This window comes from Manacus vitellinus, unplaced genomic scaffold (genome assembly GCF_001715985.3).
Source record: "Manacus vitellinus isolate BGI_N305 unplaced genomic scaffold, ASM171598v3 scaffold_1_pilon, whole genome shotgun sequence".
Taxonomy (NCBI): Eukaryota; Metazoa; Chordata; class Aves; order Passeriformes; family Pipridae; genus Manacus; species Manacus vitellinus.
In genome coordinates this window covers 20,703,467-20,721,734 of record NW_021939396.1, presented here as the reverse complement: position 1 = coordinate 20,721,734, position 18,268 = coordinate 20,703,467, and the positions used below count along the sequence as shown (strand labels likewise).

The 18,268-nt window shown below is 36.6% G+C and overlaps 1 protein-coding gene across 1 annotated transcript in view; it reads left to right on the top strand.

The window, feature by feature from the left end:
* VPS13B (vacuolar protein sorting 13 homolog B) overlaps positions 1-18,268 on the top strand; it is a 424,315-nt gene that overhangs the window by 289,193 nt on the left and 116,854 nt on the right. Inside the window, exon 33 of the mRNA XM_008924039.2 lies at positions 16,474-17,176. Within this exon, the coding sequence (XP_008922287.1) occupies positions 16,474-17,176 (703 nt within the window). The remainder of the gene's footprint in view (positions 1-16,473; positions 17,177-18,268) is intronic.

Sequence of the window (18,268 nt, the reverse complement as noted above, 5' to 3'; positions counted from 1 at the left end):
TGCACTTGCCTTTGTTGAATTTCAGATGGTTCTTCTCTCCAGTCCGTCGAGGTCCTTCTGAAGGACTGCACAGCACTCTGGGGTGTCAGCCACTCCTGTCAGCCAGTTCTGATGTCAGGGAACTGGCTGAGGAAGCATCTGCCCTTCATCCAAGTCACTGATGAAAAGTTAAACAAGATTGGACCCAGTATCGACCCTTAGGGGACACCACTAGTTAAAGGCCTCCAACTAGACCCTGTGCCACTGATCACAACCCTCAGACCTGCCATTCAGCCAGTGCTCAGTTTGCCTTGTCCCTGTTTCTCAGGTCACGTAGTCTTGTTTGTTTATTTTCTGCTAGTCCCAATGCATGTTTCAGTAAGCTACAAGTCCATAGCTATCCTGTAGTCTGAAATTCAGGTAGGTAGCTAATATACTAATAAAAATAGCATTAACTGTTTCTTGAGAGAATTATAGCCAAATTCATAATCTTTTCCATTCATCATTTTTATTCATAAGTTTTTAATTGCAGTGAGGAATGCAGCACTCAACAATCAGTTGTTGAAAATACGGAAAGATTTGCTCACAGTTTAAACAGAAACCAAAAAATTATCCCTGTTTTAGATCTCTCTCAGAACCTCCCCTGCCCCTTCCTGACATTCTATTATTTCTGCCTAAGCAATGAACAAACCTTCTAAAGTTCTTCAGTGTACTTGGTATTATTGTGTCTATGTGTTGCTAGTCATTAGAATACAGTAGGTCTTGCACAAATGAGATGCTTAAAAAGTTACTTCTTCCGTCAAAAGCATATGAAAAAAAATCTTGTTAAAGTTGAGGAGCAACTCTGTTTAATGATTGAGATGATGAAGTGTGGACTCACATGTGCTGGCAAAATGGTCATACAAAGAATGACCTGGGACTTGAAGTTTCTGGTTGGAATTTTTCTTCATAGCTGATATATATTTCAAACATAATTTGCAGTCAGAGCCAATAGGCAATGGACACAAGCTGTCATTCACCTGGGGGGAGTGTTGAGCAAAAAGGGGGAAACCTGCTGTGGGCAGATCTTTGTTTTCTTTCAGAAATTCTAGGCGTGACCTGCTGGCTAATATTTTCTGCTTTGGTAAAACCTGCTTTGAGGTATTTGACCTTTGAGCACTCCGTCTAGGCTGCACAAGCACTGGCCACAAGAGTGTTTGTCAACCTGTCAGATGATATTTTGCTTCTAGACCTGGCTCATGGCCAATCATTTTGAATAAACCCCATCAACAGATGTGACATGTTCCATAGGGCGAACCCCTGTGTTCCAATAAATTGCAACAACAACCGACTGGCTTCCTGAATAAATGATATTAATACTGGGGGGGAGAAAAAGTTGTTTCAACTTTGGCATTTTGTTCTTTTACCACAAAAACTAGTATAAATATTGGATATTTCAAAGTAAGCAGAGTGTTACTTGTATTCATCCCAATAATGGAAAAGACTGGGGTAAGTACAGCTTCTATGTGCTCAGATACCCAAATAATTAAGCAAATACTTGAGTGAGTAAGAGGCAGCATGCTAATTACAATGAACTAATTGTTAACTGAGAGGTCTCCAAAATGGAGAAGGTGTAAAAAACTCACATATAGCAGCTGATTCCTTTCTAGCTGGTTGAGTCAGACTGCGTACTGAGTTGTCATTTTAAAGATATTGCAGTAACATTTGCAAAAGTTACGTCATTCTCTGTCACTGCAGATTAGGCTTAAAAAGGCATTTATGATAAATTATAAAACCCTGCAATGTGCTGGTTTAGGAAGTCTGGAAGATTATGGTAAAGAAGTATTTCTCTGTGCTTTATTTATGCTTTTTTCTCGAAGCATCCAGTTATGTCTGCTATTAGAGAACGGGAGTCTAAAAGGGTCTTTGATCTGACTCAGTAGGACTGTTCTTATGTTCTTTTGTAGTTTATTTCTGTTTATGGTAATCTCATCAACCTTCTGTTGTTTCTATAACTTCACTGTAAGATAAAGAACATGATCAGCAGGAGGTATGTACAAAAGTGCTATTACAATTGTATCACACATAAAATTTGAAGGAATGATAGCTGGTGGAGTTAATAACACTCTTTCTTGCTGATGGTACTTTAGCAGAGTGAGCTCTTCAGTGATGAGCAATTTAATTAAACTTAAGACTATCAATTACTTATGTGGAGAATGAAAAAAAGTCAAATGGTACCATATTTTTTGTTGAAAACAAACATAACTTTGTTTTCCATTTGTATTTTGTTTAGAAAAAATAACAATCAGAAAACTGGTAAAACAAGTTCCAGATAATACTACTTAAGAAGCCAGACAACCAAAGTGTGAAATGGGAGATGCACATGTTGCACAGATGTTGTGTTGACTGGCTAGTATCCTTATGGAAGCTTGTGTAATTGGAAGTATTTTTAGTATGTTGAAACTTTGAGAAGTTGGCATCTTCATTTACAAGTTTCTTTTGTCTTGTAATTACTGAAATCTAAGGTAATAAGTGTTAAAGAGCCAAAACAGTCTTGGTTTCTGTATTTTATATAGATCAGTTGAATTTAGGTATGTTTTGATATCCTAAAGGGTGTTGGGGCATAAAAAAGGTAATGCTGTGTAAAGATAACTTTTTGAGGATTTAAAAACTTCTTTCATTATGCATTTGAAATTTGTTGCAATGACTGAACAGAACAAACTTAGTGTATGATATTAGTGATGTCCCAGAAACAGTAGGCATTGAAATGTGAGCCAATAAAATATGTCTGAGAGAATTCTTTCTGGTAGCTTGCACAATTACTGATCAGGTCTTGTGTACCTGGTCAGTTCTGCCCCATGTTTTAAAGCTTTGAATTTTCATTTCAGGGAATAGCAGATTGCACAGCATGTAGTACCATAACTTTGATATCCTGGGGTATGAGATGCTTTCTAGTAGGCCAGCACTACAGTAATTGGAGAATCACAAATTTATTGCAGTTGAGGTTAATATATTTAATTTATTGATAACATTGTTAGCAACAATCTCATGACCTCGGATGTACGGACTGCATTTTTGCATGAATAATCAGTAAATATTGCTTTTCTTTTATGATTGTACATTTCAAAGCATGAGATATGTAGTGAGTTGACTCTGGCTGGATGCCAGGTACCCACTAAAGCCACTCTCCCACTCCCCTCTGCAACTGGACAGAGGAGAGAAAAAAACACAGCTAAGGATTCGTGAGTAGAGATAAGAGCTGGGAGGGGTCACTTACTGATCACCATCACAGGCAAAACAGACTCAAAGTAGGGATATTACTTAAATTTATTACTAATAGGATCAGAGCAAAAGAGTGGGAAGTAAAATAATCTTAGAAACACCTTTCCCCCACCCCACCTTCCTTGCAGTTCAGGGGGACAGGGAATGGGGGTTACATACAGTTGTTTCTGTGCTGCTCAGGAAGAGGAGTCCTTTCCGTGCCTCTGTGGGGTCTCTCCCACTGGAGACAGTCCTTGATGGACCTCTCCAGTGTGAGTCCATCCCACAGGCAACAGCTCTTCCCAAACTGCTGTCCCATGGGTCACTCCTGCAGGGCCTCAGCTCTGGCGCCTGGAGCACCTCCTGCCCCTCCTTCTGCACTGACCTTGGTGTCCACTTTGTTGTTCCCATGTTCTCACTCCACTTTTGCCTGACTGGAGTTCTTCCTACGCAACAACCTTCTGTTCTTAAATACATTATCAGAGAGGTGTTACTATTACTCCTAATTGGCTTGGCCTTGGCCAGTGGCAGGAAGCCCGTCCTGGAGCCGGCTGGCATTGGCTCCGCCAGACAGGGGAAGCTTCTGGCAGCTTCTAACAGAAGCCACCCCTGTAGCTACCAACCTAGCCACAGAAACCCACTTCAAGATATTATGAACCTTCTAGTTAGATTACAAAATGTAAAGTTTCAGATAACAGAAACAAAGAAATAAGGGAAAGGGAAAGTAACAAAATTTGGATTATTTAGATTTGAAGCGCTTTGACAGAGGTTCTCAAGGACAACCCGTTGACAAGGTTAGTTTAAGATTAGGCTTGATTATTCTCACTGTATTTGTTTTATGGCTTTGGAAATAATGGAATACATCCAGAGAAGCATTTTTGTAGTTGAAAAGGATTGCAGAAAGTTGTAGTTTCTAAGCATACACCACAACTAGGTCTCCAAAGCAGCTCTAATTTGTGTCACCAGCATTAGGAAATGTCTTTTGCATTCATTCCTGCATAGTGAGGCCACTTCTGTGTACTTTAAATCCAGACTGTGCCTTGTACATTCCACATGAATTTGTAAAAGACAGTAACTTCCATAACCTAAAAGCTTATGAAGGTTTGGTAAGGAGGAATGGCATTTCATGTCAATCTGGGTAATGTCCTTAGAACGTGAAAAGGGAACATTAAGAACTAGGAAACAAAGGAAAATCTATTTTTCTGTAAATATATGACCTTCGCTTTCTGTCCTAGAATTACTAGGAAAAAAAGAATGTTTCAAACTGATTCTTGCAAAAAAATGGCTCTTTGAGGAAATCTTCATGCTTAGGTTCTGCAAATAAAAAATTAAAGTGAAAAAAAAGGGTTTATGGTCTCTGAGACACAAAGTTAAGAAAATTTTTATTTTACAATGAAGTGTCTGTTCAATAAGATGAAATAAGATAGATATTAAACTTATAAGGTAAAGAATTCTTAGTGTGGTAAAACCCGATTTGAAACTGTGGATTCAAAGTGTACTTCCCGTTTGCAAGGAAGAAACTGGTTTGTCCTGCTGGTTTTTGATGTCCACAAGCACACAAACTAAGTGGGGAAAAAAAGAGAAATTTGTATCCCATAGCTATTTAAACACTTCATGATTCAGGACCCATTTCTCTGATATTTTCGTTAATGTCTTCTGTGACCAGTTAAATTAAGGTGGTAAGATGTTCATGCATACCAGGATTTCACAGAAAATATAGCTGGGGAGAAATTTACACAAAAAAACAATCTGCAAATATGTTTGTGAATTAGAGGCATGCTTCCAAATCTTCCTTTCGTGGACACTCCAAAGAATATTTCTTCAGCACAAAAAGATATTTTGTATTGTTAATTAAAGGAAAAATACAAGTATTTCCCTGGAATACTGTGAAGCTTCATATCAATAGGATTTAAAGACTCTCATGCTGGAACATAGCTAATGGGAAAACACCTCATAGGGATTGTGATTATTTTCTGGAAAAAAGAAGTTATAACAGCAAAATAAAATACTTACAGTAAGACGGAAAGAAAAGCAAAAAAACAACAAACCTACAGTGTTGTTTTTCCTCTGTGTTCTCATCAATACTACTTAATGTCTGAAGGTTTAGGGTTTTTTTCTTTCCCGTTTTGGTATTTTTCTAAGTGTTTTAAGATGGACCCTCATGGGATAGAACAATTTTTACATGAGTGTTAAGTGCAAGTGAGGATTCAGGTCACCTTTTTTTTCTTTCTTTAGCCTACAGTACTCGATTATCCGAACCAGACCTTCTTGCTCAATGAATTGGACTTCTTCTGTCTCATACTATCCTTAATGAAATAGTCTAAAAGACATAAACATTCTGTCCAACTTCTGTATTGCATACCCTGCCTATTGCATACCCTAGCAATATTTTGAAGACAACTTGTGAATTATTTTTATTATTACCTAAAATATCATTGTACTTCCTTGTCAAATTAAAATAATAACTAAATGGTATGTAAAGGTAATTTAAAATTTTGCTATTTCTGATCATTTAATGTATCAGTCAAAAAAATCTGAGATATTCATTACAGAGATAATAAAAATATTGCCATTAAAAAGGTCCAAAATTCTTTAAATTAGAACATGTGCAACAAATCATATTGGTTCATTTTTGAAAAAAAAAAATAAGAAAACCATAAACTATGTAAGAATTATTATAGTTTTGCCATAAATAACAAGTATAGTTGATTGTTGACATATAGGCAAGACAAAATCAATGAAGACAAGGCAGTGATTAAAACTCACCCTGAGGAGTAGTAGTGTGAGAGAACACATGCTTGGACTTTCTCACAGTATGGACATTGAATGTGTCATAGTGATGATTTACTTAATCGTCTGATGAGGAGACGAAAGTTTAAATGTTGGGTCACACGATGTAGGACTGAGGGTTCTGCATGCTTTGATCTTGACTAATCTTCTCCTTTGAGTCATCTAATGCTTGTATACAGTAGAGTTTGATGCTGTGGTAACATTACCTTTAGACAGCACCAGTTACACTTTCTTCCCTGCATGGAACATCACCTGCTAGGTGCAGAAAACTTGATTCTTGACAGCAATTATAAACACATGGATTCTGTAATTTCCTTCATTTTAAAGAGAAATAAGATTTTTTTTCTTAAAGGGAAAGATGAGGAATAAAAGGAGAAAGGATAGTTGAGGCCAATAAACGGTTCATTGAAGTTATAGACAGTGGGCAGTTTTGATTTTGAAGTTCTGTTTTCTTTGTGGAAGGATCCTCACTTTTTTTTCTGGCGTTCCCTCATGAGAAACAATTTTTTTCATGCATTTTAACCTATTTTTAGATGTAAATAAAGCTAACGATGCTATCTCTCTATGTCAATCATCCTTAAATAATATATAATATTTTGTGTTCTCAACCAAATTAAAAAGCAGAATAGAAGTCTCAATGTTAATTAATTTTTTTATCTGTTTTGTAAAAAAACAGGAAGTGAACGATGAGAAACCAAAACAGGTGCTGCCACTGAGGGAAAGCCATTATTCAGTAGTTGGCATTAGTCACCGTTCAGACACTTGTGTGGCTTGTATGGACTGAGTAGTTAACTAGGGGTAGATATACTGCTTAATTTCATATTGATTTTCTTAAGGCCAGAATTTTCCTATAGTAATATCCTGTCTATTAAGCAGTGAGGCATAATTTTTCAGAGTGTACTGCTGGTAATTGTATTAGCTGCCTTCCTAATTTTTCGGTTTTTTTGGCCAGCTATAGTCTGACTTCAGATTCGGGTAATGCCACAGCATCCAAGACTGTCTAGTAGAATGATACATCCTATTACTTGATACCTAAAATGGAAGGGGAAAAAAACGCTCCAAACAACATTAGTGTAGATAAGACAGAGAGCAGCTCTGTCATGAAGGCCTTGAGGTACACAGGCACACCCCTACATACAGAATTCTTACACTTTTCTATCTTTAACTAATTATCATATCTAGTGGGGACAGCCAACCCAAAAACCCATTTTGCCCTGGTACTACCCTCAGAACTGCCCCACTGGAACTCCTCCAAGTGTTCTGGGCCTTCTATCTTGTTTTGTCTACCATGTAACTTATTATTCCGGTCCAGGTGGATGTCCCAACAGAATGTCCTTGCTAAAATCTATTACCTTGAAAAGACAGTTAAAAGACAGTTAAACCAAAGCTCAAGAATGCAACTGTGAGAAAGTAACTGTCCAAAGTGAAAGAAAACTACATAGCTACAATAAAATCTACAAAAAGCTAAAAATCTTTAGGCATCAAACTCCTGCCTGAGATTTTGTCAGGAAACAAGTATGGCTGTTTTCTCACAAACGCATTTGTCTGTTCTATCACAAATTCATTAGTGTTTCATGCTGTTTGGTGAAAGACAAGAATACTTGCATGAACACAGTTTAATTAGTAGTGAGTTTAAACACAAAAGAGCATAGCCTTCTATATATGTAAAATCAAATGGATGCGAAGATATCCAGGAAGTCCAGGTTATGTTATTGGACAGAGTTGAGTGGGGGTTCTGTTTCTTCTGAAATTAATTTGTATGAGTCTGAGCTGCAATGGTGTCCTTGGGCCATTAACAAGTATGCTGGGCAGGATTACCTATAACTATTTTATAGTTTAATAATTTTCTAATGTTTGAAACTAAAAAAGAAAAGAATTCCAGTCTATAATCAGAATTTTTTATTCATTAGACCTTTGTAAAAGAATGGCATCTGAATCAGTATTACCTAAATCTGAAAATCTATGTTCTGCAGCACCTTTGTAAGATGGTGAATATTTCATAGTAAGGTGACATACATTTCCCATTTCTAGTCATGTTAAAGACCTGAAACCTTGACATGTGAAAGGAAGCTGTATGAGTTAATTTGTCTGTTTGGTTTTTTTCAGATACATAATAACATTAAGATTTGTGTAGGAAAAGGTAGCACATTTAAGACCTACGTATGCAGAGATTTGATGGACAAAATTGGCACCATGCTGTTTTAAACATAATCTTGTAGCTCAGTACTGTCAGAGAGAGTGCCAAAACTGTAACTTTTTGAGAATGCCAATAAAAACCCTTAGCTGGAATAGCTGAATAATACTTGCATCATTTTCCTGGTAGTTTTACCACTACTTGGGTTCCCACATAGCCACTTGTCGGATGTTTTCCTGAAAATAAAAGGTCTTTTGGTTAGTTCAAGGACACTATCAAAATAAAACCCTTGCCAGTATCCTGAGTCACTGCCATACCATGTTTCCGTTCCTTGGGAAGCTTTGTGTCATCATTTGATTTTCTTGCAAAAACCAGCAGGGAGATATCTTTTTGAAAGTCTGTGCAGTACTTCTTGATACTTCATAGGAGCAAACATTTTCATGCCAGTACAAACCTACATGCAATTCTTATATTGAGTAAATGGCTGTGGTTTTTCTAAGACTCTTCAAAGCAGAAATCTTAGTTTTCAATAAAGGAAAAAAGAGGTGTAGGACCAAAGTAAATTCACACTAAAATAGGAAGCCTTAAGAGGGAGGGTCCATTTTGTAGATATGAAGGCAAAGCACATGAGGTTTACTCAAAAGGACATATGCGTGTGCACGCATGCACAGAGGTTTGACATGGTGAAAACCTCTCACGACAAAAGATTTTAAGTTGTGTATTAGCCTGGAATTTTTAGAAATGCACAATGTACACCCAGAAGAATGACTCTAGAACCACCACTGAGAAGCCCAGGATGAAGAAGGACCAGTGGATGCCACTGCATTTTCTTCTTGATTGCTCTCTCTCTTAATCTCTCTCTGTCACACACACATACATCCTTTTCTATTTCTTTCTATCTCTCTACATCACGTTTACTGTTAAATAAAACCTGTGTTATTGACTTCGGCTTGTGATCTCATTTGCAACTTAATCGGATCATAACACATGGGCTGCCAGCTTTTCAAGGAGAATGCCATGGGAGAGAGTATCAAAGACTTTGCTGAAGTCCAGGTAGACTACATCTGTAGCCTTCCCCTCATCCACTAAGCAGGTCACCTTGTCATAAAAGGAGATCAAATTGGTCACACAGGACCTGCCTTTCCTAAACCCGTGACGGCTGGGCCTGATCCCCTGGTTGTCTTATATGTGCCATATGAATGTTGTGCAAGGTGGAGTTTCAACTACTGCTTTTGAAAGTGTCCAAGTGAAATATGCAAGCTGAAAAATGTTGCTGTTCCTTGGCTTTAAAAAGAAAAACAAAACAAAACAAAAAACAGAAGAGAATGTGAAAAATAAGCAAACTCTCACCATGTCTAAAGTAAATATGCATGTGTATTTTAATCCATTGTTTTTTGCATAAAAGCAGAGATAATAACTTAAAATTCTGAATTTAAATTTTAAAAAATACATAACAAAAAAGTTAATGCTTTTAGTAAAAATATTAGTGAAAAAATACTGTGGAAAAAAAAATACTCTGCCAGATTTCAGCCTGGTCTTTTTAAATTGAAATCCTTTATTTGGAAAGGAAAAAAATGGACTCAAGTTTCTTACTGGCCTTTCATAGGATAGCAAAATAAACACATTGTTTGTATTAACATGAAAAAAATAATTTTGTTGGCATTAGAAAGGATTTAGCACTTGCATATACCCATGTTACAATTGGAACATTTAGTACAGCTTTAATTTATGAATATTTGCATCAGTGTTGAACAGAATGTAGCCTCTTATTTTAGTTTTAAAGAGCTGGAAAACATAGCACAAAAAAGCTGAGTTGGAGTTCGTATTGCTCCTTGCCATCACATCTTTCACATAATTCCTGCAGTATTGTGAAAATGGCGTTGAATTCCCATCAGAAGTATTTCTGTATTTGTTTTGCAACAAATTCTGCCTAAAAAGAAAATTCCTTAGTTGAAAAAAACACCCACATTTGATTTTGATATTAAATAAACTACTTTAAACATTTCTGCTATTTTTGGTGCCTCATTTTGGCTTGATTTAATAGTTCCCTTTTTGGAGGATAACTTTGGATTCATGTTGTCCAGAACTCTTTCTGCAGCTGGATTGATACAAGTAGAAGTAACTGTTTCTAGATTTAATTGCAGGTCTGAAGTTTTTATTTGGAACTTTATTAGACTGGAAGACATAATTTAGCAGTCAAATATGTTTGTGTGTGTGTCTTTCATTATATTTTTCATGTGAGATTAATGTGTCAAGTTACAAAATAATTTTGATAACGGTCAGAATTAAAATCAATCATTTAACTCATATGCAAAACATAATAAAATTGTTTTAGTTGAAGTGTTCAGTGGAGCAATGTGACAAACAAAAAAAGGGTTATCTTTATAACAACGATACATCAACTGGATTTCTAAACTGTTGGAAACTCTTCAGTGGAATAGATGAACTACTTAGAACAAAGCCAGGAAGAAGCTACAGTGTTTTCTTTGTCATTCCAATTTAAGCACAATGGAAAACAAAAACGGAGCATATTCCTTTTCTATAATTCAGTTTGTGCAGTAGGCAAGATTTTTATTTCCATGTAAATATTACTACTTTTTAGCAAAAGAAATAAAACTAGGTCACATGCAACAGTGATGGAGCAGATGTGATTGGCACTTTGATTTTGTGGTTTCACACTTGTGAGTCTTTCCATAACTTATGTAATGTGAAGCATGATCTCATGATTGGCTGAGGGTTTTTGATCAGAGTTAAGAAATGGTTGGAAATTTTACTTCAATAGTGTCATTATGTAACCATAATTAATATGAGAAGCTGGAAAAATTATGCAGATGTAGATGCTTTTCATCTAGAGCAGTTACACTTCCAAAGACTCCTTACAGTTATTCTATTAATTAAGGAATTATACTGTCAAGTATCACAAAAAGAACATAAAACTGGTATAAATGTTTATAGTGCAATTTGGATGTGCTTATGTTTCTTATTGTTGAAAATTCTTGAGAGATTAAGAAATATAATGTAGAAATACTGCCAATTCTAAAACACCTCTCTTTGATTGGGAAAATGTCTTAATTATTGATCTAAAGTGTTAGGTTTTGTGTTTACCTTGATTTTATTCCTGCTCTTTATGCAGTAAAAACTTTGAAAACATGTCTCTACCATCTAAATACATTGATCAGAAATGGAAAATAAACAAGACTTACCTCTTAACGTTGTTAAGATGGCAGTGACCTCAGATGGGACTGCTTGCCGATTTTGAAAAGAAAATCTATTTATTTATCGTTGATTTCATCATGTACTTACCTGTTTGTGTTCCACAGGACGTGCCATTTCCATGCCCTATCTCTCGATAGATATATGTGTCATATGCCCTATTGAACTCAAGGGGTTAAGCTAGTCAAGTTACCTATCTCAACACATGAAAAGGAAGAATTAACCACAGTTCCCCAACTACTAGTGTAGCTTTCAACACCTTTTCTATGGTGTGTGGTATTGATAGGATATATAACTGTGAAAGAATGAGAAAGTGCACTAAAGTGATCTAAGAAGTAAACTATCATCTTGATGTGTTTTTTCTAGCTATTGAAAACTTTTCCCTATTGCAACTCATCCTGACAGTGAGACTGTAGAATTCCTCTGATTTAAGTAGCATCTGGTTATGCTCAAAGTTTTAAAGCTATTATCTCAGCATAAAATTTCAGCCTCCTATACTTTTTTCTTCACCAAACTATCCATTTTTAAGCCACAAATATTTTTCCAGTCCTTTCAGATTTTATCTAAAAGTATATTTTAACAGTATTTAAACAGTTCTTAAACAATAACAATTTATCTTGATAGATGACATGCTGTGTTTTTTCATTTTATTTTAATTAGCCATTGTGGAACCAAATTCCCTTTTGTTTTATTCCTTTGAATACTGTTTAATTATAGTTATCATGCCAAATATCTTAAAGGTTATTTTACCAATACAGTTTCATTTAACATAAGCCATGTGGAATCAATAGTCCTGTTTCCTAAAGTGAATGCTTGGAAAATCTTACATTCATATGTTAAGAGTACACATCCTTTCCTCATTAGCTGGAAAGTACAGGGATTTTGGCACAGGTTCTGTGTGGAAGCATTGTGCAGCTTTTATATGGATTTTGTTTTTAGCCTTTGATGACACTGTTTAGAATAGGAAGTATCTAATAAGTAAAGCATTTTGTCTAATGTGCTGCCAGTGTGTTTAATATATGCCTGGAGGTCTGAAACATTATCTTCTCCACTATAGTAATATGCATTTAATTCTCTGAAAGCAGAAGGTCGAACTTTTAAAAGGGACTCAAAGTACATTTTCAACTAAAATAATTTAAAACACATGGGAGAGGGGACCAAAGTAACGTACGGTTGGTTTTTATGGTTTAATCATGATCATGTTTATGCACACCAGTAGCTAATTAAAGAAAACTTTTATTGTTCGTTTTAAATGGGTTATGTAAAGAGTAAGAGAATTGATAAAATACAGCCCAATGATAAATGTTACCATTACATTTACTAACAGCAAGTTGATATTGCTGTTCTTGACATCTTTAAAGTATTGGCCCATTTACTCCATAATACAGCGAAGAGCATTTTTAGAGTTGTTATACTGATAGTCGTTCCCTCTCATCTCCTTATCCCATTAGAGGAATACCTAAATGCTTCCCAAATATATTACTAGGTGTATTTTCAGGTTAACTGTGAAACATGGTTGGAAGGCTCGATGCTCACTGAGCTGAAATTGATGCAAGTTCCTATGATCCTTCTGCACCTTTATTTTGTACCCAGTTGTGTTATATAAAGCTGTCTTGCAAATCATTACTCACTTGTTTCAACCTTTATAATATATGTGGTAAGACCATACGTAAGTCAAAGTTTCATTGTGGAACCGGGTGGCATGGAAAACTGTAATAGGATATGGTGTCTTTCACCTTTCAGGCACTGGTTCATATTCCATACTGCTTAGTACTGAGCAGAAATTGCCATCTGAGTGCTGTTCAGTGACCTGCGTGAATTGATTTGGGGTCTCAGTAAAGTTTCTGTAGTCGAATGTCCACGTAACAGGAAACTCAGCAGTTGGGACCAATTAGCACCCTTGCAGCAGTCTGCACAGAGAAACTATAGTCTGACTGGGGGTGGAGGCAGAGCTGCTTTCTTACCTTCCTTGAGGTGCTTTACATAAACCAGCACATTTGATAAATACTTAATCATAACAAGAGGCAGAAGAAGTAGGCTTCAATTCAAATCTATTGAGGTGTGAGAAGAACAGATCCATTCAGAAATCAGAAGAACCGTGCTTTCTCCCTCCGCTTGGTCATACACGTGCAATGCTTTTCTCCTTGGAAGGTTATCATTTAGTGGATGGCGCTGTATTTTCATTTCCTCTAGCCAAGTCATGCATAACCTAAATGTCAGGTAGCTGCAGAAATTTCTGCTGCATAGCAGAGACCAGAGAATACCATGTAGTAACCATAAGAGTGTCATTCACTACAGAATCATGCTTTCTAAAAACATTTTTTATCAGACTCAACTGATGTCTGTGTAGCAATTAAAAATTGCTGGGTTTAGCAGCATATGTCCTCAACTTCATTTCAGGCAGCATTTCCATGAAATGATAGGCAAGATTGTTTCACAACTTCATCCTTTCTGCCTTCTGCTTGCCTTCAATACACATAAGCAATAAAACCATCTGTACCAATTTTGAAAGTGCTGTCAGTGCAGGATACGGGTGAAGCACTTTATAGTTTACCAGGCAGAGAGGCTGAGGTGTAAATAGCCTAACTTTGCTAGGATATCAGGAGGAATGAGGATTTCTTGGCTCATAATGTAGTGATTCATTAAAATGGTCTCTAGTTATTTTTACAGAGGCTGCATTAAAAGTGGTATCACATTTACAAGTCAGTGATATGAGTCTGCCATAGAAAACAGCCGCAAAGAATTTTATTGGTTATTTGAAAAATATGTACATGAGTGAATCTGAAAAGATTGTAACCAGAGCTGGCAAAAACCTTTTCAAAGAAAATCTCAGCTAGTTAATGGTTCTGTTTTAGGATTTCCTCTGTAATACTTTTTCTAGTATGTTCATTCCTTTAAAGAAAAGGAGAGGTGATTGCTGCCTTTGTTCTGTAAAGCACAATACAAAGGAACCTTAACTACTTTTCTTCACCTCCCCCATAACCACATTTCTATTAATATTGCTGCATAAAGACCGCAGAAATTTGAAGAAATTCAGTAATTCGCTGCCCTTCATTCCTATGGTTAAGCTGCTGATAAATTATGTAAATACTTGTAATTCATTATTCTGTTTTGAAGAGGTAGTTAAGGTTACAGTTTGTCCTCGTTTATACCTCCCTTTTCAAAGATTTGCTAGGGGGTGGAGAAGACAAGAAGTAACTATTGAAGTAGGTCCTGGAACATAGAAATTAAATCATTGAGTCAATGTGCAGTGTCAGCCAAAAGAACCCAACAAAAATGCTGGATATCAAGATGGAGACTGAGAACAAGACAGAAGGCGTCATTTTATTACTATATAAAACCATAGTGATTCCACTTCTTGAATGCTTTGTAGAGTACTCAGAAAGTGCGTAGTGGAGTTATAGAAGTAGAGAAGGGAAGCTAAAAAGATTAAAGGTACTGGAGCAACTTCTTTGGGAGGAGAGACTAAAAAGGCTGGGATATCCCTTTCTGGAGAGGAGAAGACTGAGGGGGTTTGTGATCACAGTTTACAAAGTCGTAGCAACACTAATAAAGCTGGACATGGACCTATTCAATAAATGTACTACAAAGATCAGGGAAATGCAATGTCATGAGGAGGAGATGGTTTAAAGCAATTTAAATAAAAAATTGGAACTTGCCCCTGAAGATTGTGGAGGACAGACATTGTCAGTGTATTCAAAAAGGAATAGGATGAATTCATGGACAAGAAGTCCAGAAACAGTTACTAAAATGGCCACACAGACATGTACCACTGGCATCCTACATGCAACAGCTGTGGATGCCTGGGGAGTAAGAGAGGAACAGATTGCGGAAAGTGACCAGGGTTCACAGTCTGTCTCAACAGAGTCTCCTCCTGGTGCTATAGGAAGCAGCGTACTGGGCTGGATGGGTCAGGAATCCTACTGAGTTGGACATTTCTTATGTTAGCCCCTATACAGAGCAGAGCAGACACTTCTGGGCAGCACAGATGGACTCGTTAGTTATGCTATGGAAGCTATACAGGGTGAATGCATGACTCTAAACTCCGTGTGAATCTGAGGAATTGGTCATACCTCATTATGATGATGATTATAATTGAATTTCTGCAGATTTTCTTTTAACCAAGGATTTTGGTATATGTTCCCCACCTTATCCTCAAGCTCTTGATAGGATTTCTACTTGTTTCATGAGCAGTGTTGAAAGGAATTTTTCCTGAAGTACTTCTTTGTCTTGGGATATCTCTGTCTTTTGATTCGAGCCTATGCAGTCTCTGGACACAGCATTGCGACTTTTTGTTTCACTCTTGCATTTCATTTGATAGAAGGAACACTGGAACACTTTTTTTTTTTTCATCAGTGATATATGTTTTCTTTTTGAAATATTTCTATATGCAGTGACTTCTCATGTGAAACCCTGTGAAAATCACAGACAATACCATGTGTAGCCTCAGTAAGCTACGAGCTCATACCCCATCACAGAACCAGTCTTTAGATAGTGCTGATGTTTCCTGTAACTTTGGTGTTTTATATAAGGCTGCTGTATTTCCATGACACTCAAGAAAAATATTTTTTTACAACATAATATTTATACATTTCAGCTTATAATTCCATTTAATCTTTTTGTGATTATGCAGTAGATTAATATCATGTTCTATTTCATCTAATCACAGTAAAACATTTTAGTGACACAAATGACTTTTTCAGCATCAGTACTCAAAACCGGAAGACAATTCTACCTAGGTTTTTTATTTTCAGTACATTAGTTCACAGCTATATGGTTTTGTAAAAGCCATAAATTTTTTGTAGATTCTTTAGGGTTTAAATAAAGCATTTAAATTAAACAAATGTTTTTGTGACTAGAAATCATTACTGCCTGCTTTTTGGTTTTTTCTTTCACGTATTCTTTTGGCACTTCAGCTATTGTGAGTCATCATTTCGTTGGAACAGACACCTGCTGTGTTTTCACAAGTGATTACTGTGTTAAAAGTTAACTTGGCAGATTTTTTTTTATAAGTCTCTTTTTTGACATCATGTTTGTCTAGTGATTGTTTACTGTGACTGAAATGAAAATAATTGAGATACGTATATCAGAAGTTAATATAATACTTTCCTTTGCAGGTTTCCAAACAAGAGCAGAAAAAAATGGATGTGGCTGACGGAGGAACAGTTGAGACTTCTTCCCGTTATAGTGGGGCACAGGACAGTGGAATTGGCAGCGACAGCGTTAAGATCAGAATCATTCAGATTGAGCAGCACAGTGGGACCAGCCAGCACCGCATTGCTCGTCCTTCCCGCCAGTCTTCCATCGTGAAGAATCTCAATTTCATTCCCTTTGACATTTTTGTTACAGCAAGTCGAATCTCCTTGATGACTTATTCGTGCACTGCCTTACCAAATACAAAATCAGTGCAAGATCAGAAAGATGGTGAGAAGATAAGCAAAAGCTCCTTGAACCTTCCAGAAACGGGCTCAGGCAGCAGCCATGATACCAAGAAGCCCAGTCAGCCGTGCATCTCATCTGTCACAGCAGATGATCTTTTGAACAGTAACGCTCCCCTGTCGACTGGGAGAAAAACGGGTCTGTTGTCACTGGAAAGTCTACATGCTTCCACAAGATCATCTGCTCGACAAGCCCTGGGTATAACTATTGTACGGCAGCCTGGTCGCAGGGGAACCGGAGACATAGAGCTGCAACCATTTCTCTACCTCATTGTGTCACAGCCCTCTGTGCTCCTGAGCTGCCACCACAGAAAGCAAAAAGTAGAAATATCAGTTTTTGATGCTGGCCTTAAAGGAGTCGCCTCAGACTACAAGTGTACAGGTAAGAGCATTTAACATTCAGTCCTGGATATAACTGTGAAAATCGTTAAACGTCTCAAAGTTACTAGGGTGGTGGAAAACAGCTGAGAGACTTTTAGGATGTCTTTAAATACTAGTCACTACATTTACATATTGTTAGGATTACACCTTGCAGCTGTATCAAGTTAAGTGTGCAAAATGTTTGAAATTAGTTAAGATCTAACCTTTTAGCAACCAGTTCTTCCTGTTCCTTAGTATTACTTTCTCATTGTTGCATTGCTCTAACTTCTCAAAGTTTTCTAAGGAAGTAAGATTTGTAAGCCAAGGTAATTTCATAAAAAGCATTTTTTATGACTGTCACAATATTTTCCTATACTAGCTTACTGATAAAATGTAAAGATAAACATTGTAGAAGCACCAGGTGCTTTGAACATAAACTGTAAGAAAATTAAAGTGATCTTTCAGATGGCATCAAATGATGTCATGTATTTTGTTCTCATTCAACTGAGCAATAGGGTTTTGCAAGAATTTCCTTTCTCTTAATAAATGGCTTTTTTTTTTCATTTCATATGCAAAGCTTATAACAAGAAATATCAAAATAACTGTTCTGTAGGAAATATTCTGAAATATTCTATACCTGCCTTATCTGTACTGCTGAAGAGAGAAATCAAATGATTGCAATTCATTTGTCCAGCAGCCAGTACTAGGAATAAGGATTTAATGAGATACATCATTACAGAGTATTACCCCAGAAAAGTGTAAATGAGTATGCAGAGATCCAGATGAACACACAGCCAGAATGGTATGGGATTTCAAATTGTTCACTGTATGAGAGCTGTAGGTATTTCTAGTTTTTCCTTGACAGTATTCACCCAGCACAGTAGTTGTGAAAAGTAGTATACTTTTTTCTTGTGCAGCTTTACCAAATTTTTGCTGAATGAGATTGCATATTTTTGGCATATTGGCATTAAAATAATGTGCTTATGCAAAAGACTGAAGATGCTGTATTAACTTCTTTCAGAAATCTGAAATACAGTGGAACTTTTAAGAGGTATTAAATGGTGATGCAGTGTAGACAGTGAGAGAGAAGATACTTAAAACAGGGAGACGATTT